Consider the following 21,602-nt stretch of genomic DNA (forward strand, 5'->3'; position numbering starts at 1 on the left):
AGCTAAGTCCAGTTAGCCATGTCCGTCTGTTCGTTCGTCGTTCATCTGTATATATGTTGTATATAAATTAGTCCCTCAGTTTCTGAGAAATCGATTTGAACTTTTACACCCATCCTTTTCTCACCAAGAAGCTGCTCATTTGTCTGATCAGCCGACATCGGATAACTATAGCATATAGCTGTCATACAAACTGAACGATCGGAATTAAGAATGTAAGGAAAACTGTTTCAATTTGCATAGGTTATTGCCTAAGACAATGATGCAAACTCTAAAGAAATTGTTGAAATCAAGTCACTATAGCATATATATAGCTGTCTTACAAACTTACCGATCAAAGTCAAGTTCTTGTAAGGAATCTTTTGTATTTTTGAAGTATATTATAGCTTCGGTGCAACCAAAATTAAGAGGTTACAAGGGTTACCTCGGGAAAAAACAGCCTTTTTTCAAAAATTGTTTTCTCACATAAGGCATGAAATATTTTATTATAATTTTTAATTGTTACATACATACACTATTAACAAAGAAATTCCGAAATTTTTAGAAAAAATATTTTAAAACTTGGCCATTGCGACGCCATTTCCGGTGACCCCTCCGAAAAAAGATGCGCACGCGTTGGCAGGATATGACTGGATTTTTGGCAGACATTTTTACAAAAAAAAAATTAAATAAAAAATTCTCGAGATATGCTGACGAATCAATTATTGTATTACCAACGAATGGCGCTAACATATTTTAAGGAAAGCATTAAAATTTGGTAAAGTAGGAGATGTTAAATATGTATAGTATATATACCGCCTTTGCAATTATTGTGCACTTTAAACCCTTTGGAACTGATAAATATACTGTAGGGCCAAACAAAGGGATAAACTTCTCGCATCGTAAAAAACGCATTAATTGACATGCGGAGATCAAATTTCACACGAACGCAAAAAAAGGTAGTATCAGTCTAGGAAAAGTTTGTTATCGATACGGTTTGCGCGTGCAGTTTATATGAACTAGTCCGGGTCAGTTTTTGATCTTAAAGGTATGCTATTTGTTTGTTCTATAATGAACTTCGAAAGTTCTTTTAGACCCTACCTTAAATTATATTGATGCTGAAATTGAAAACCGATGCGTTGTTAATGCTTATGAACCAACTAACTCGAGCCCAATTCTACATTTTAGGTGGCAATGTTTAAATTGAGCAATTGACTTGACGAGACGTAGAATCGCTAACTTATTTACTTTGAAAATTGGGACTAACGGCGTATAATACACTTAGCGAAGTAAATGTGAACTATCTATTCTAAAAATTCAGTTAGTAAATTGCGATAACCGGTTATAAATCTAGTATCTAAAATTATTAAATAAATTTATGTATACTTTTATATGAATTAGAATTAATGATAAGTATTCTATGTTATATGTATGTACGTCAAACAAGATATTTCTTTCGAAAATACTTTATGTGACATTAACTAATATTTTTCTCAAAATTTTCTCTTTTCTCCCAAACACTAAAAAATTATTACAGCCATTTTGAGTACACTCTGTAAAGAGTTCTTACAAGCGAATGTCTCTGCCATACTATATATGATGAATAATGAACAATTCGGCCATAGCACTGCCTCCGCTCAATATTTTCTACAATTGGCCGGCTATCTTGGCATACCGGTAATCTCATGGAATGCCGACAACTCGGGTCTGGAGAGACGCGCCTCTCAATCGACACTTCAACTTCAGTTAGCTCCAAGTATAGAACATCAAAGTGCTGCTATGTTGAGCATTCTAGAGCGTTACAAATGGCATCAATTTTCGGTTGTCACCTCTCAGATAGCCGGACACGATGATTTTGTACAGGCTGTAAGGGAGCGTGTCGCCGAAATGCAAGACCATTTCAAATTCACGATACTCAATTCGATTGTGGTAACGCGCACCAGCGACTTGATGGAATTAGTGAATAGCGAGGCTAGAGTGATGCTCCTCTATGCCACACAAAGCGAAGCGGTTACTATTCTTAGAGCTGCTGAAGAAATGAAGTTAACTGGCGAAAATTATGTGTGGGTCGTCAGTCAATCGGTTATCGAGAAGAAGGATGCACAAACACAATTTCCCATTGGCATGTTGGGCGTACACTTCGACACAAGTAGTGCGGCGCTGATGAATGAAATATCGAATGCGATTAAAATTTATGCGTTCGGCGTTGAAACATACCTCACAGATCCGGCAAATCGGGGGCGACGTCTCACAACACAATCACTTTCGTGTGAGGATGAGGGACGTGGACGTTGGGATAACGGTGAAATGTAAGAGCACAGCTTTGACACAACTGTTTTCAAGCTTTATTAATTATTTTATTTTATACCGAATAGCTTCTTCCGTTATTTGCGCAACGTATCCATAGAGGGTGATCTGAATAAACCCAACATAGAATTCACTGCCGATGGCGATCTCAAATCTGCTGAATTGAAAATCATGAATTTACGTCCTGGAGCAAACAATAAGAATCTCGTTTGGGAAGAGGTAAGTGGCATAACTATTCGCTTGATTTACTTGCACCACAAAAGTTTCCACTATTCTTTATTTTTTTGTTTTTGTGTACAACCTAATTACGTTTACTTATCTGGCCATTCGATTTAGTGTATCCTTCTTTTATTTCATACCATTTTATTTGCTAAAAAAAACCCTCTCTGATTTTTCATATTTTCACATTTCCTTCCTTTACATTACTATCCTTCTCTTTATTCCTATGCACTTCTTTGCTCTTACTATTGCTTTCCACTTTCCTAATCTCCACTAATTAGATTGGCGTGTGGAAGTCATGGGAGACGCAAAAGCTTGATATACGTGACATTGCCTGGCCGGGTAACTCGCATGCTCCACCACAGGGTGTACCCGAAAAATTCCATTTAAAGATAACATTCCTCGAAGAGGCACCCTATATCAATCTCTCGCCCGCCGACCCAATCAGTGGCAAATGTCTAATGGATCGCGGCGTCCTTTGTCGGGTCGCGGCCGATCACGAGATGGCCGCTGACATCGATGTCGGGCAAGCGCATCGCAATGAATCGTTCTATCAGTGTTGTAGTGGCTTTTGCATCGATCTACTGGAAAAATTTGCCGACGAATTGGGTTTCACATACGAATTGGTGCGGGTCGAAGATGGTAAATGGGGTACACTTGAGAATGGTAAATGGAATGGGCTGATTGCGGATTTGGTAAATCGTAAAACCGACATGGTATTGACATCGCTGATGATCAATACCGAACGCGAAGCTGTGGTGGACTTCAGTGAGCCATTCATGGAAACTGGTATTGCGATAGTAGTGGCTAAGCGTACGGGTATTATATCACCAACAGCTTTTCTAGAACCATTCGATACCGCCTCTTGGATGTTGGTAAGTTGTCATAGCACTGCGAGTTATCTTATATTTTTGACACGAAAACATTTTCTCTAAAAACTAAAAATAGGTCGGTATTGTGGCGATACATGCTGCCACATTTATGATATTCCTTTTCGAATGGCTTTCGCCAAGCGGTTACAATATGAAACTTTATCTACAAAATGCTAGTGTAACGCCGTACCGTTTCTCGCTTTGCCGCACCTATTGGCTTGTGTGGGCGGTACTCTTTCAGGCTGCTGTACATGTGGACTCACCGCGCGGTTTCACCTCACGATTCATGACGAACGTGTGGGCTCTATTCGCTGTGGTCTTCTTGGCCATCTACACTGCTAACTTGGCTGCCTTCATGATAACGCGGTAAGTTTTGCTCGTTCCAAACGAAAATTTTGTTTGTTGTTTGTTTGTATATATTTTCTAATATTTGTTTTCTGTTTATTTTCAACAGAGAGGAATTTCATGAATTCAGCGGTCTGAACGACAGCCGTTTGGTACATCCCTACTCGCACAAACCCTCATTTAAGTTCGGTACAATACCTTACAGTCACACCGACTCGACTATACACCAATATTTTAAGGAAATGCATCACTACATGAGACAGTAAGTAAACGGTGTCATGAAAATGCAATAATATACATTTTTATATTCATATTTCTACTCAAATATCACAATTTTCTTTTTCTTTTATAATTTCATAGATACAACAAAACTAGCGTCGCTGAAGGCGTAGCCGCCGTACTCAATGGCAATCTCGACTCATTCATCTACGATGGCACTGTGCTCGATTATTTGGTGGCACAAGATGAGGACTGCCGCTTAATGACCGTCGGCAGCTGGTATGCCATGACAGGTTAGTAAACAACAGCAATATATTTTAGGAATTTCCCACAAAATATTTAAAAAACTGCGGACAACTTAACCAAAAAATATATTGTATACATATTATTTTCAATACTTTTAGGTTATGGTCTCGCATTTAGTCGCAATTCAAAATACGTCCAAATGTTCAACAAACGTCTATTAGAATTTCGCGCCAATGGCGATCTGGAGCGTCTACGTCGTTACTGGATGACGGGCACATGTCGTCCCGGCAAACAGGAGCATAAATCCTCCGATCCACTTGCGCTAGAACAGTTCTTATCCGCTTTCCTACTACTTATGGCTGGTATTCTCTTTGCCGCATTACTACTTCTGCTCGAACACATCTATTTCAAGTATGTGCGAAAACGTTTAGCCAAAAAAGATGGCTGTCATTGTTGTGCGCTGTTGTCACTGTCAATGGGCAAAGCTTTGACATTTCGCGGTGCAGTTTTTGAGGCAACGGAAATACTGAAAAAACATCGCTGCAATGATCCCATTTGTGATACACATCTGTGGAAAGTAAAGCATGAATTGGATATGTCACGTTTACGTGTACGACAATTGGAGAAAGCGTTGGATCAGCATGGCATTAAGCCGCCGCAATTGAGGTGAGTAAAAGCCGTGCATGATTTATTAATGTGTCCATAAATGCAATGAATTACTTGGCTTTTATCATTTGCAGATTGACGTCATCGACGGATATGTTGAATCATCATCATCTGAAAGAACGGCCACCGTTGTTGGGCAATTTGAGTTTAGCTGCGAGCGCACAAGATTTATACAGGTGGTAAGTTTTTTATGAACATATAAATGTGCCCTCTCCCCTAGTGCCCCATAGTAATCCAAACATAATAATAACCCCAGTGCCCAGTGAGTGAGTCAATTTTCCACCAATGTATTTGCTTTTATGATTATATCTCCTGCATGCGACAACATCACAAACTCATAGCCATTACACACGTATGCACTATATACCCATACATATTAATTTGTGATATCATTCAACTACCAATTTTGAATTTAAGTGCACACGTGTGATTTTGACAGCCAAAAATTGAGTTGAATTCAGTAATCTATATGTATCTGAATCTCCTCATTATCTGCCAACTCAAAAAGGCTTAGTAGAAGACTGACTTATTAACTGACCCGTTTGTGTTGAGCCATTAGTAAAATTGCAATTTAATAGTAAAGTTATTATTTTTATTTCTCCTATACTTTCAAAATCGTTTTTTTCTTTCTGATTTTTGCTTATGAACTATTGTTTGACTTTTTCTACCCTGCCAAGGGTATATTACGCTTGACACGAAGTTTCTAATACCCAGAAGCAAACGTCGGAGAACCAATGAATGAGCAGCGTGAACTGAATTGATTCCCTCTGTCCGAAATTATACGCGAGTTTTTTATCTCCAAGCAGCTGGCCATTCCTCGGAATCGCCGATATCGGACATACAAACTGACCGGTCAAGATCAAATACTTGTATGGGAAACTTTTTTATTTGACTAGAAATCTTCACGAAATTTAACTTGCATTTTGCCAGAGGCTATACTATAGTTTGCAAACATATTGTTCAGATGGGATCAATATAGCTTATAGCTGCCATACAAACTGAACAGTCTAAATCAAATACTTGTGCAGAAAACTTCTTTATTTGAGAAGATATCTTCACGAAGTTAAGCATGGATTCTTGTTCAAAGCAATGCCACAATCTCCAAATATATTGTTCAGATCGAACCACTAGATCATATAGCTGCCATACACACTGAATGATCAAAATCATGTTTCTGTAGGGCAACTTTTTTATTATACTTCGTTGCAGCCGAAATTGACTTTTGCTGTTTTATTTTCCTAATGTTTTTGTTTTTGTTGTTTTTATTTTTGCTCTGTACTTCTTTTCCTATTATTCTTTTGATTATTTCGATAACAAACGAAGCTAAAAATAGCAGCGTCACAGAACTTGTTTGCTCTGTTTTGTTTTTTTTTTACTTTTTCTTTTATTTTCAATTGCTTTAACACAAAATCGGATTATGGAATTTCCACTGGACTCAATTGTTTGGCTCATACTCAATCATACCTACCACACATTCATTCATTCATACATTTGAAAAGGAAATCAAACTACAACTCTGCCTATACTACTCTATGCCAGTACCTATTTTAATATATACTAAATACACCTACATTTGTAGATATTAAACACATACAGATACATTCACCACACCCACAAGTTTACTTATTGCTTGGAAATTTATTCTGGAGTGTTGTTTACTTATGCTTTTTAGTACATTTTCTTTTTACATTGTATTCTCCTGTTGTTTTTATCGCTATCGTTCTGTTGTCGATGCAAAAAAAAAAAACGCAAAAAAGTCCAATGCAAATATTTAACACAACAAAACAGCACCAAATTCTAAGGAACTAGGGTGCATGAGCGCTTAAGTGTTCACAAATGATTTAGCAAACTTTATTGGTATATGCCGTACATAGTTACATACATACATATGTATAAAATATACACAGTTACATACCGCATTTTTATACATGTGCTGTTTGATGTAGTTCTGAGTATAGTGTTCACTAAAAGTTGTGTATTTAGCAGCATTTTAGTTTCGTTTTTAGTAATTTTTTTGGTGTTCCTTCAGACCACTTTGAAAAATATGAAAAAAAACGTTTATTTTACTTTTTCCGGCGCGGTCTAAATATCATTTCCGCTTATGATTTTAAGTGAGGATTGAAGCTCTGTTCTATAATGAACAATCAATGACAGAAAAATTTGCTCCAATCTAAGTTAGCAGCATTAGAATATAAATATTTTTTAGACAAATAAAGAGTATTTATACAATTTCACTGCTCTCATTAGCATAAGTTGGAAGGTGTCGAATCGAACAGACTATATTAGTTGTTCTAAAAGATATTAATATGCTCTCTGATATTCTGTATATCTGCGAACCAATCATTTAGTTTTTGAGATATCGACCGGAAATTTTGCACTCGACCTTTTCTCCTCAAGAAACTGCTTATTAGTCGGAACTGCACTTATCTGATCAATATAGCAACAGCTGCCATACAAACTGAACGATCGGAATCAAATTCTTGTATGAGATTTTTTTTTTTATTTGACGAGATATCGTCACGAAATTTGCGAAGAATTATTATCAAAGGCAGCTGTGCAATATCCGAAGAAATTTTTCAGATCGGGCTAATATAACATAAAGATGAAAATCAAGTTTTTATGCGGAAACTTTTTTTACTTGTGAAGGGTATATGGTAAAAAATTCGGTGCTACCGAGCTTACCCTTTTTGTTTATTTTTTTGCTTTTTTTAAGAGCACAACGCGCGAAATTAGCTGGCAAATCGAAGACAGCTTCTCTTCTTATTGTTAGATTGCTCATACGCAGCGTAGCACCCTATTTAATACCAGCGCACATATTTAATGCATACAATCAATTTATGCGCAATAAATACTTTCTTAGGCACACAGGCACACATATGTAAATGGATGCAAATGTTAATACCAGCAATTTATTTGTATCCTTATTGAATTTATGAGTGCAAATGTATGAGGCTTATAGCCTGATGTACAAACATGGCACCTTCGCACTTACATACTATACATACTTAACAAAACGTGTTTGCATGAATTAGGCTGGCTGACAATATGGCAATGACTTCATTAAATTACTTTATCATGATTTGGGTAACTGTCGAGACTGCTAACTGGCTTGATGCCTGCCTGCAACTAATGCTCTCATTGATTGTTTGACTGGGGCTAGAGGAGGTGTAGTGATTTTATTGAGGGCTTAAGAAAGATCGCTATACATACAAATATTCTCATCGATGCAATTGCATTTACATAACGCCCCCAAACTCATACTCATATACATATTTATAGATACAAAATTTACTATTGCCATATGACGAATATATTAATGGAGCAGCACATTGTTCGCTTAATATGGTTAGCATATTCTAGAATATGTATATTTTTATAAACTGAAGTTGGTAGCACACAATATATACGTCGGGGACCCAAAGAGGTATATCCATACATACATATATGTAAATGATCAGCACGAGTGGCTGAGTTCGGTAGTAAAACGAACTAGTCGCTCAATTTTTGTGATATCGTTTCGAAAATTGGCACACGTTGTTTTCTTTTTAAAAGGGTCTTCGGAACCGCCGATATCGGACAACTTTAGCATATGGCTGTTATACAAACTGAACACTCAAAATTAAGTTTTTATATGGAACACTTTTTTATTTGAAGAGATATCTTCACCAAATTTAGTTTAAATAAGTTTGGTCCAAAGCAACAGTACAATCTCTGAACAAATTATTCAGATCGGAGCGATAATGCATATACATATGTAGCTGTCATACAAATTGACCGACCGAAATCAAATCCTTGTATGAAAATTGTCTCATTTTTTAAAGGTATTATAGCACGGTGTGAAGTTAATGCACTACATGTATTGTTGTGTTTTCCGATTTCTGTGAACCGCACTCTACACACACTACCACAACGCGCGCGACAATCTCTTCGCTTCACAAAACTCATGCACGAGCTAAAAGCAAACTCGCGCTTATATGACATTAAGCACACTCCTCCTACTCAAATTGTTTTCATAACTTAATCACACGTGATCCGTATATATAGAATACATATGTATGTATATATAAATCCATATCTATGATGTGTGAATATACATATGTATGTACAAACTCTGATTAAACCCGTAGTAAGCTCTTACTCTTAGTGTGCGCATTATATTTTATTTACAACAACTTAATCACTACTTATTATTAAACATTCATCTGCGTATGCAAGAACAACAATAGCAATAACAATCTCACAATTCGTATGTGCAATAAATACCGCATACCACAACAATAGATGCAGAACCTTCAGAATGTGGGTTTTCAGGTTGAGCGAAGATGTGTATTTTTGCGCATATATGTACATACATACGTATGTATATATAATATATGTAAATACATATGTGCATATGTAATTGTATTTTGTATTGCTACAAGGAACACAAGTATGGTTTTATCAATTTCCCTATCAATTATGTATGCGCAAAGTTGTATCCGGTCCCATTAACATATTTACATATTCAATTTAAATGCAGTCATACATACATATGTACTTGGATTTGTGTATTGGGATAATTTTAATTTGTATTTACTGTATTGGCCTCAGCATAGTTTGCTTTAATTCACTTTTGCTTAACTTTTAAAATACATTATCGAATATCCGGATTGATAGAGAAATCTTAATTGATTAAAACAGAGGCAGCCATTTAAATGAATAAGAGTATATATAGAGTATATTCATACAAAGACAATTAAGCTAATTAAGCTTTTTGTTTAAGCGAAGAATTTAATTTAATTTGAGTATATTCCAAAATGTGCTTACTTAAGGGTTTATGCCAATCTTTCTTCTTATTTACTGGTATAGACACCGCGGTTATAGCCGTTTTATCAACAACGCACCAGTCGTTTCTTCTTTTCGCTTTTTGGCGTCAATTCGAGATACCAAGTGCAGCCAGGTCCTTCTCCTCCTAATCTCTCGAACGGAGTGAAGGTCTTTCTCTTCCTCTGCTTTCACGGACGGGTAGTGAATCGAAAACCTTCAAAGCTGGAGAGTTCTCTTCCATCCAAACAACATGACCTAGCCAGCGGAGCTGCTGTCTCTTGATTCGCTGAACTACATATGTCAATGTCGGCCAATCTAGAACCCTAAAAACAGGGATAACTTTAACAATATATTCAGGGAGTAAAGAAAAGAAATCAAAATCCATGCTTAAGGCTGTTGTTACGAAATAAACCGATTCAACTGTTGACAGTACAGGTTCGAATTAAGACTATTTGGACCTAAATGTCCTCCATGCTCAGCCACACATATGCGACACCTAATTGGAAAATTATTCATTGCGGCCTGAAAGGTTGAAGTCGAGATTGCCGCAATTATTGATTTAGTGGACTGCTTCAATTCAGTCAGATTTCTTGATTTTGTTTTGTACATCTCTTGCTTGACGTAACCCCATAAAAAAAGTCTGATGCGTTCTATTACACCGTTTTCTTCAAAGAAGTATGCCCGACCGTATACCTTGATGAAACTGCGCACCTCACAATGACTTGGGTGGAGTTCCGTCTCGTGGGTTATTTCTGTATTTGATTCACTCCATATACAGCGATTTTACTTGTTTACACTTTCGTGTAGATAAAAATGGGCCTCATATCGTCAGGCATAAGCGAAAAAAATTTACAAGTCATTGTCTTCTTCGGCTATTCCAATCATTTTTTGCCAAAAATCCAGGCGATTAGGCGAATCTAGAGGACCACAAAAAGGTTTACCAACCTCGTTACTTTCGAGTAGATGGACCACAAAAAGGCTTACCAACCTCATAGTGGTCCATCTACTCGGGGGAGTGCCGCCAAAATCTCGTCTGAATTCTCTTTAGACGGAAATGATGGACAGCAAATCATAGTACCGCTGCACTATCCAAACTCTCCTTTCGTTGTCCCAAGCATTCATTAAAAAAAATAAAAAATAACCTGCCAAATCAAAAAAAAGTAAGTCGATTACTCACATAGAAAAACGTTATAACGTTTATTATTCAAGCCACCCTGTACTTTTGTTTAGTTTTTTCTACTGCTTAGGAAAACTAACAATCATAACCTCTTAATATTAATTTGTTTAAACGATGACACTTAAGCCTAATCGACATCTCTTTCAGTCCAAATGCGTTTTTTTTTTATTTTTTTTCTCTTTTCCAAAAAAAGTCTCTCTCTAGTTTCAGGTCAAAATAGGAACGTGTTTCCCACAAGAGGTGTTGCATTTGTTTGTGCAGTCACAGTGAATATTTGCAATTATTTAATGAAAGTTTCTCTTAGAAATTATTTTTGGCTTAATTTAATTGGTATTTGTATATTTTCATTTGCACGTTCGTGAGTGCATTTCATTAATAACGCACGCGTGCAAATTTTTAAAATCGGGAGCACAGGTGCATACTTTGTCACATGCCGGCATGCACACGAGTACTATACAATATACATACATACACACATACATATCGTCACCTGAAATGCAAAATAACGAAACATCAAAAATTTCGAAATTGAGTGCCTTATTGATTATGATTCACTGCTACAAATTGCATTCATAATATTACATATGTCCAACATTTTCAGGTTCTGCCCTCAGAAATAAACCAGTTTTAACCAATATTAAAAATTTTTTTCACTAACGTTCCATTTTATTTCGTTTTTCATTCATGCCACTGTAAAATTCCGAAAATGTTGTTACGTTATTTTGGATTTCAGGTGGCGATATGCACTTTCAACAATAATATGACTAAAATGGAAAAATATACACATACATTTGTATGTATGCGAGTATATTAGTTGTGCATCGCTTAATTAAGAGTGCAACGAATCTAATATACTCAATTAAAAATGCTGTGCATTACTGTTTTAGCGCGCACATACATACATATGTATGAATTTAATCAAACACGTGCGAAAATATACTCGTGTGCAGGAATTAAAATTTCAACTGCACATTCTGTATCACAATTTAATTATCTTGTTATGTTATCATGCGCTTATTACTATTTTTAGAACTTAAATTTTGTTATTTTTGCTTAGGTTGTAGCGATTATAAAACTTGCATTTAATTACCGAGATTATAGCAAAATATTTAAATAGCCATGGATGCGTTAAGTACATACATATATTTATTCGGCTATGTTTCTCTAACCGAATACATAATATTGTGGTTGTATTTTTTGGTAATAAGGGGAAATAAAGGATAATACATTTCGAGGTTCCATACTTTTAAAGAAAAACTTCAAATTTAAAAAGGAATGTTTCTTATCATTCGAAAGAACACCATTTGGTATTTATTTCTTGAAGATTATCTCTTTCAAATGTTGGCCGCAGCTACGCCTCAAATGGTTTATCCGTTGAGTCCAATTTTCGATGACTAGTTAGAGCATTTTGACTGGTAACGAACTGGCCTGAATTGATAGGGTATTGTCCGCATAGACTTTAGACTTTACATATCCCTACAGGAAAAAGTGTAACGGTTTGATATCACACTATCTTGGTGGCCAATCGACCGTGAAATTATCTGCTCACCGAAATGTTCTCTCAATAAGTCCATTGATTGATGCGATGTATGGGAAGTGTCGCCGTCTTGTTAAAACCAAATTTCACCGCGATCACGAGCTTCAATTTCAGGCAACGAATAGGCGGTTATCATGGCGCGATAACGGTCTCCATTGTCGGTTACTGTCTCACCGGCATCAACTTTGAAGAAATATGGATCGATGATTCCACCGTCCCACAAACCATACCAAAACGTTGTTTTTTCTGGATGAAATGAGAGCTCTTGAATCTCTTCAACAAATCCTTTCAAATCCGTTCCAATATCACAAGCGATGCTCCTTGAAGGTTTCTAGCAAATCGAGTCCCAAAAAGGTACTTTTCAGCCCACTGAAGTCGCACCAACTTTTTGTGGAATGCTTAGCTTCTGGGCTATCAAACCAGGTCGGGTTCAACGATTTCAATTTTTCAAACAATCTTCTTCGTTATTGGCGTAGCCAACGCTTACGCGGCTATAGCCGAGAAAAGGATACGACAGCCTCAAGAATACCGAGTCATACAATCAAATAACTGTCTGAGAAGTTTGTTTGGTGCAATTTTTATATTTCTGAACTTGTGACTTTGCAAAAGCCTATATTTAGCACTTTCATTTTCATATCGGTTGGTGTTATCTTGGGATTCTTTAGGAATATTTCTATCAATTGATCCTTTTCATTCTCGCTCGTTCTCGTCGATCCTTTGCATTCTCGTTGCAATTTTTCGTCTTTCGGTGTTTTTGAATGCCAGCATATGAGAATACTCCTCAATAGTGAGTTTGTTTCCGATTGACATTTCAAATGTATCCAGCAACAAAAAGCAACATAGCGGTAAAATCAACATATTACTTTTGCATTGAAGCATTGTCCTATACAATTATTTCGCTAACTCTATATCACGCGTTATACAAGTGCGATCGGGCTACGGTATGTGGCGTCAGAAATATAAGATTTCGTACCAAACAAACTTCTCAGACAGTTATTTGATTGTATGACTCGATATTCTTGAGGCTGTCGTATCCTTTTCTCGGCTATAGCCGCGTAAGCGTTGGCTACGCCAATAACGGAGAAGATTGTTTGAGAAATTGAAATCGTTGAACCCGACCTAGTTTGATAGCCCAGAAGCTAAGCATTCCACAAAAATCCGTTTCGAACCATTTAAATCAGCCTGGATACAAAAATAAGTTCAATGTTTGGGTGCCTCACAAGTTCACACAAAAAAGCTCATGGACTGCATTTCTATTGTCCAATCGCTGCTGAATCGCATCGAAACCAAATCATTTACGAAGTGTTAGTCGGTTTTGAAAAGTTAGCTACTTGCGACAACGTCAAGAGGCGAATCGCTGTGAGCCGGCGAAAACAACAGCAAAGTCAGGACTGACATTTGACGAGGGTTTATGCGTATGCGTATGCGTTTTTTATGTTTGCTTATTCAAAGTATACATTTGTGTGAGAGCGACATTATAAAATTACTTTGAAAAGTAAATTTTGTCGAAGGAAACGGAGCAAATTTGATCTAAGTCGGATCATTCTAGCTATGTTAAGTAAGACTTTCAATTTAATGGAAAAATAATGGATTTATTTTTTACCAGACCAGTTTTCATCTATGTATGTATGTATGTTTGTATATAAGTATGTACTTATATGTATTTATATTCACTAATTAGATAACACAAAGATTTAGGGACTATGTCTTCGAAAGGAAATACATACTTCCTCTGTAAGGAATATACTCACAATGCAATTAATGGAAAACTCAACTTCACACAGTTAATTGAATTGTTGACAAAGGTCTTAATGAATGCAGATTATTTTGGCAAAAGAATCAGTATCAAATATAAGAAATTTAGACAAATTTAATAATTGAATGGCGTTTCATATAACATATTATATAAGTTACATATATGTACATACTTATGTACATCATATGTATGTATGCTTACCACATTTTTCAAAGAAAAACAAAAGAAACAATGGGGGCCGCTTTTATAGTAAATAAAAACAAAAATAAATAAAATGTTTCCAAAGCCGGCAGAATTTCTTTTAGAAAATGAATACAATACTCTTATGCTCATAGAAATGTGTAAGTGTGTGTGCGTTGAGTGAAAATTTGTCAACAACAGACTTCAATAGCAGAATATTGAAAATGTAGACTAAAGCTTACCAAGCCGCCACACTCGTACGCACATATACAAATGCATGTGAGAGATTCTATGCGCCCACAAATTTGCCAATATACACACACATACATATGTACATACGTGTACTAACTGCATGAATGGCAATTCTCGTCTCTAATGAGCCCTTACGTGTATTTGTATATGTTGTATGAGTACTTCGGACATTCTTCCGTTTCCAAAGGCGATATTGTTGCTAAAACAAGAGGAGTAATTGCGTATGTATGTATATATATGCTCAGATAAACATACTTACATATGTACATAAAAATATACCGATTCTAGTGCTTATGTGCCTTCTTTGTGCTCCGGTTCGTTGTTGGTTGTAAAGGAAATTACAACTAATTGTCTTCTGATTTGAAAAGAAATTTAAAAATTACTTCATAAATGTTGCCTGACAAATAACAACAACTGGTGAATATTTCTCAGTTTCTGTTGCAAATTACAAACCTACAAAAATATTTAGGTTTACACTCACTTCCTTCATTGTATAAATGTATGTTGTGTAGATGCTTTAATTTGTATGTGTGCGCTATATTTATATGCATATCTGTATGTTTGGTTGGGTGGGCGCCTACAAAAATTCGTGCGTTTACTTTGCTTTTATGTTCTGAACATATACATACATACATACTTCTATAAAAACATATGTATTTGCTCACACACATATTATACATACAATGTACATATGTAAGGTTGTAAATTGCAAAAAAATGTGCGGTGCCATCAGTGAAAGTGTTTTTGCACTAAAAGTGTGAACAGTTGTGAAACAAGAGTAAAATGAAGCAACACAAAAATTCCAATGACTTTCTTTTGTAACTAAGCTATGTACATATCTTTGTAGTGTACGGATTCTGAAAAATGCGCTGTTTGATAACTAGTTCTTTTTGAGAACATTTTATGCTAAGACTGGTTTATAGCAACTTTATATAGAAATAAGTATCTAGCGATTTTAATGCGATCTTATCTCAATTGCTAAATTTTGGGACTGAGATCTTATATGTACATACATAAGTATGTATATCTAATTCTCGTTTATTGAGTTTGCTAATTTTTATTCGCTAAAATAAATCCAATCTTAAATTTTTATATGAATTTAACACTTTTGACGAAAACTATTCACTTTGGTTGAATATCGTAGAGAGAAATAATTCCTTTCAATCGAAAGAAAGGCTACAGCTCCCCGTAGCGCAGATTCCAGTTCTATAAGACATTTTTAAAACAATTTCTTCTTCAATGAATTCACCTACACAACCAACAGATTGTGTTATCAAAAACTTGAATAATATAATATTTGAGCTGTAGAGAACATTCTGCAATACTTTGAGAGTCCACTCTGACCTGTCATTCGAACTATTTTTCCATAAACATTCATCGCACTCTATCTTTGATTACTGCAAACGATTTAAATGCAAACACTCCACATTATCGAACCTCTGGATTATATTAGCTTAATGGTTTCAGGTAAATTTTGATCTTTAGCATTATTATTTATCTTTTAAAACTAAATTCTTTAAAAAAAGAATGTTTTGTTTGTTTGTTATTATTATTGATCTTTTAAAATTATGTTAATAATAGTGTTTGTTAGTTTAGTTTTCATTGGGGGCGTTTTTTTACGTGGCGTGTCTCAAACCCAGCGCAAAACCCTGTAGAGGGGATGTTTCCCCTTCTCACTTTAGCTCGCCTTCAAACGGATGTTGTTGTTGGACTACCCAAAGAATACTTGGTCTAGCACCGGAAGTCGTGAGCTGCAATATGTAAAACAATCGTTTCTGGCCACTCCGAAGTGAATGGCGATGAGAGAACTTTCCTTACATGCGTGAACTTCTACCCATAAATCCATCCAAGAGTGTTAAGAGGAAATATATGCGAACCGAGATGACATCTTAAGCGCCATAATTAATCTGACAAGAGATTCATGGTATGTGTCTTATCTGTCAGTTCCGCTCATTCAATATCCCATAAGTGTTTTCGTATGGTTTACGTAAAATGTCGTACACAGGCAAAATCCTTATAGATATAGTCCTTTTAACGCTATCTTCAAAGCATCAGCTGTACTATCTTACAGTTTTGAGTTTTACTGAAATTATTTGTAGTGCTTTTAATCAAATCCTTATCTTATACATGTTTATACCCTGAACAGGTTATATTAGTTGCTACGACGGTTGTAACGCCCAAAGGAAGCGTCGGATAACCTATATAATACCATATATATCAGTATTACAAGCTGAGTGGATTTAGCCTCTACCGTTTTTCTGTCTGTAAATACGCGAACTAGTCCCTCAGTTTTTCAGATATCCATCTGAAATTTTGCATTCATCCTTTTACTCCCAAGAAACTGCAATTTGTTAGATATCGGACTACTTTAGCATAGAGCTAGAATACAAACTGAACAAAAAGAATTAAATGCCTGTAAGGAACACTTTTTTATTTGGCCAGATCTTCACGAAATTTGGCACAGTTATTATCTAAGGCACTGGTGCGTTCTCCGAAAAAATTGGATCAGTTCGGATTCCTATAGTACATACGTGACATATAAACTTATCGATCAGAATTAAGTGCTTGTATGGGTATTCCAGCTTCCGTGCCACCGAATTTTTCTTGCTTTTATCTTGATACAGCCCATGGAAAAAATATTGTTTTTGAAGTACCTACTTGAAATAGATACTAATATAGCCTGTGTTCCATATATAAAATTACAATATATCGTTATATATAGGTGTATATACTTATTTCTATTTAATCTTACGAGAATTCAGGGATTCAAAAATCTATAAATTTTCGTAATTCAAAAGTAAAATTGTGGCTAGACGTTTTGCTGAATCGCACTTCCCTTCATTACAATACAAACTAAGTGCACCATAAAATTAAAATACAAGGTGCCTTCCAAAGTAAACAGGACTTAAAAAAACAGAACAAATGGTTTTTTCGACAAAATGAATTTATTTTATTCAAAATAGTCTCCTTCTGCTTCAATACAGCTTTTTGCACGGTCCAAAAGCATGTCGAACGAATGTTTTAGCTCATTGGACGGTATGGTCGCCAGTATGCCGATGCAAGCCTTTTGAATGGCCTCTAATTCTGCATAACGCTTTCCTTTCATGGACAAATGCATTTTTCCGAATATGAAGAAGTCGCACGGTGCCATGTCAGGTGATTTTTGATCAAATAATCGGTAAAAATGACGTCCTTCTAATGTTGGATTCTGAGTAATTTTTGGTCGTCAGTCAATTTGTGCGGAACAAACCGTGCGCACACCTTTCATAAGCCCAAATGTTTGGTCAAAATGCGATAGATCCATGTTTTGGAGATGTTCAATTCCATTTCCATGAATTTCAATGATGATTTCGGCTGATTTTTGATGAATTCACCCACAGTTTCGATGGAATTTCCAGTGATCACGGATTTTGATTGGCCCACATGTTCATCGTCATTTATGTGCTCACGACCACTTTGAAAACGTTGAAACAACTCGTGCACTCTGCTACGGGAGGGCAATTATCGCCATAAACTTATTTCATCAATTAAAACGTTTCGGTGAAAGTTTTACCAATTTTAAAAGAAAATTTAATGTTGGCACTTTGTTCGAAGCTCATTTTCGCACCGATTACACAAACATACTGACACTTAAAACGCAATAACTTCACTTCCAATCGATAAAATGTCATAAAATTCTCACTAGACAATCGATAAAGATAGCAGATTCTAACGCACCAGTCGACATATAGATGGCGCAACAAGGGGCGCTAGATTCAAAAAGTCCTGTTTACTTTAGAACACATCTTGTATATCATTTTATTACTTAATATTAAAAATTAGCTTGACATTTAAAATGTTATATGATATAAACCAGAAATGTCTAAAATAGTTGTAATCCTATCATTAAACATAATTTTCGCTCAAATTTGTGCAACTCTTATCACTAATCTTAGTCTTAATATTAAGCAAACTCCACTCCATCTATTTGCTCATACAATATTTTACTTCATCTCAGTCTTTATTTGAATCCACGTATCTGTAGATTCATTTGATTGTTTTTGTTTACAAAAATCGTATGCCCGATCCCAAGGATATATAGTTGGCTCCTTTTTATGTGAAGGCCTCTTTCTTCTTGATCTTGATTTTTCCTCAATCGGAGCAAATGTCACCGTTTTACGCACTGCTTTCTTCTTCACACGATCACTTAGCGGAGGTGTCACAGCATCGCCATCAAACACAGGATCTGTGGCTATCAAATCCGGAGTTGTGGCACTATATTTGTCGATACCGATATCAGGAGCTTGTGTAAAGGAAGCACATTTTTTTGATTGTTGAATGCCCATGTTTTTGGAAATTATTCTAGTGCTTTAAATTCAAATTTTCTTAACGCGATGCGGCTTTACGAAATTGCGGAAGTTGACTGAAACACTCCTCATGATCACTGAACCTTTTATAGCTGTAGAATTTAGTAGGCGGTAAGGTTTTAATATTTTCCGATTTTTTTCCAAAAACGTTAAATATGCGCAGGCAACAATAAACTTAGGCAAAACTTAAGAATAACCTACTTAATGCAGTTAACTAGTTTTCCACGAAGTGATTAAAACAGGTTAAATTTTTCTTTATACCTGCTTGGGTATTACTACATAGCGGATGACGGGATAACTATATGTAAACAAAAGCAATACCATCTATTATCTAAAAGGTGTACCACCCCTTTTTAAAATATGTAAAATAGTTTCGGATCATTCTTTGTTCTTCCATTTCCCTAATTTTCCACATGATAAAACCATCAAAAGAAATTTTATCCCCATTATTTTTTCAAATGAGAAAAAATAATTATATGAATTTACTTTAAAACTGGAGAAGGTACTGCGATATAAAGGCAACAAAGTCAAAGAGTTTTATGGGATGATGTCGTGGTAATTGTAAGGTCGCTCAATTGCAGTACTTAAAACTAGCAGAACCCCTCCAGAGCCTACTCATTGGAAGAGAACTTGTTTTAGCGTATCAAATGTAAAGCATTTCTCTTCTTACATACATCTCAATCATGTAAGGCTGTTAGAAATTAGCCTTTGAGGTTAAGACACTTGACATATCTAACAAAAATTGTTTGAAAGAGTATTAAAAGATTACTTGGGTTTCTTCGAGTAAAAAACAGCTTTTTTCAAAAATTATATTTTTTCATATAAAAAATTAAATATTTTATTAGAATTTTTTATTGTTACAAATATACATTATTAACAAAGAAATTCTGAAATTTTTGGAAAAAAATGTTTTAAATTCGCCCATTGCGACGCCAATCCCGGCGACCCCTCAGACAAAAGATGCGACCGCGTTGGCAGGATACTTACCGGATCATCTAAAGGGAAAATATACGTGTTTTGGTTAAAACTTGGGCGAAGGAAAAAATAAATTGAAAATGTTTACAAAAAAATTAAAATTTCAGTGAAAGTTTCACGACATTTTTTTTTTTTTTCAAATAGTTTTAATCGAAAAAAATCCTTCGTCCAAGTCTTTAAGAATTGTATCTCAAAGATCTGTGTAAAATTGCATGAAGATCTGTTTAGTACTGCTCGTGAAATCTTGCCAACCGACTTCAAAAACACAGTTTCGAGAAGAACGAGTTTGAAGACGGCGCCTAGCCTAGCTAACCTCAAGCGCAAAAGTATTTTCGAAACTATTACTCGGATCAACTTGAAAATTTAGGACAATATTCTACAGGTTTTATAAGAGAAATTTTCGATTCTTTGAAACCTGTAAATCCATATAACCCCTTACGAAAAACTTCCTTTGACAAACAGAGTCAGTTAATTTACAATGTGCACCAGTCGAGGTTGTCTAATTTCTTACAACTTCAACTAATTCTGAAGGAAGGTTTCTAGGTCTCCTATCACCGCACTACATTAAAATTCTTAAAAGGAAACTATTTAAAATAGATAAGGTGACAGTTTTAACACAGCTTAATCATGTAAGACTGACAGAAATGGGTCTTTGAGGTGAAGAATCTTGACTTATGTTATGTAAGTATGTAACAAATATTTTTTAACGAACATTTGGCAACTATCCATATGTACTGTAATAGCCTGATTTAGGAGGTTCCGACAAATAACCAGCTTCTTGGGAAGAAAAGGACGAGTCCAAATTTTAATTTTAGTAATTACTTTAATCGCTTCATAAGGGCCAGTATTGGAAATTATTGGAAGCTTCCCGAAATTTGAGACCCTAACCAGTGTTAGCTCAGTGCTTTGCATTACATTTTTATGAAAGATCTTAAATCAATGTTAGTTTTTCGAAAATTTTCCTCGAAATTTCCATGAACAAAATCAACAGTTCTTTTAACTTTTTTAAATCGCAATAATCTTTATATAACTTTTCTGCTGGGAAACTATTTAACATAAAAAAGGAAATAATAAAGACACACTTTTCTAATGCATATGTGTAGGTATGTAAATATATATGATTGCATACCAGTATGTAAATTTACCCAAATTCTTAAACGGAAATTAATGAAGTGTACAACCGACAATGATTGACGTAATGAAGTTTTGTGGTTGCAATGATTTGCTTGCTGCATACTTTCACGTACATATAATTAGCCTTATGTTTTAAAATTTTCATTTCGAAATGTTTACCAGGAATTTTGTAAGTTCGCAATTTCTATTCGGAAGTCATGAAATTATGTATATTAAAAGTAATTTTATTGAGTTTAGTGAGGTTTCATCAGTAGGTACATATGTATACATATGTTTAAGTGCACAAATACACTCAAACATTATTTATGTGCACATACACACTTTTTAATTGCTTTCAAAATCATTGCCCAATAATGCAATTGCTTTCATCGCAAAGCCGCATATTTTATTTATTTTGTCCATAAATTAATTCTGATTTTTGCCTTTATATTTTTTACGCCTACATATTTAATGAAGTGTTGATATTTGGTCGACACACTCGCATTTGTGCATATGTTTTGACCATAAATGTGCAAAAAGCATGTGGGCAAAGTGTGACTGTAATTGTGGTTCGCATGAAACCGCAGCATTAAAGCTAAGGGCTTATAGG

General features: G+C 35.4%; 1 protein-coding gene across 4 annotated transcripts in view; it reads left to right on the forward strand.

The window, feature by feature from the left end:
* The window catches only part of LOC120775277 (glutamate receptor ionotropic, NMDA 2B), a 216,941-nt gene that overhangs the window by 186,547 nt on the left and 8,792 nt on the right, over positions 1 to 21,602 (forward strand). For 3 of the 4 annotated variants that reach the window (XM_040105373.1, XM_040105374.1, XM_040105376.1), the window contains 8 exons: positions 1,514 to 2,285; positions 2,352 to 2,502; positions 2,784 to 3,377; positions 3,451 to 3,740; positions 3,829 to 3,981; positions 4,080 to 4,231; positions 4,343 to 4,850; positions 4,925 to 5,029. In XM_040105373.1, the coding sequence (XP_039961307.1) occupies positions 1,514 to 2,285; positions 2,352 to 2,502; positions 2,784 to 3,377; positions 3,451 to 3,740; positions 3,829 to 3,981; positions 4,080 to 4,231; positions 4,343 to 4,850; positions 4,925 to 5,029 (2,725 nt within the window). The remainder of the gene's footprint in view (positions 1 to 1,513; positions 2,286 to 2,351; positions 2,503 to 2,783; positions 3,378 to 3,450; positions 3,741 to 3,828; positions 3,982 to 4,079; positions 4,232 to 4,342; positions 4,851 to 4,924; positions 5,030 to 21,602) is intronic. The other variant, XM_040105375.1, reaches the window with a different exon arrangement.

The sequence above is a fragment of the Bactrocera tryoni genome, chromosome 4 (genome assembly GCF_016617805.1).
Source record: "Bactrocera tryoni isolate S06 chromosome 4, CSIRO_BtryS06_freeze2, whole genome shotgun sequence".
Lineage (NCBI taxonomy): Eukaryota > Metazoa > Arthropoda > Insecta > Diptera > Tephritidae > Bactrocera > Bactrocera tryoni.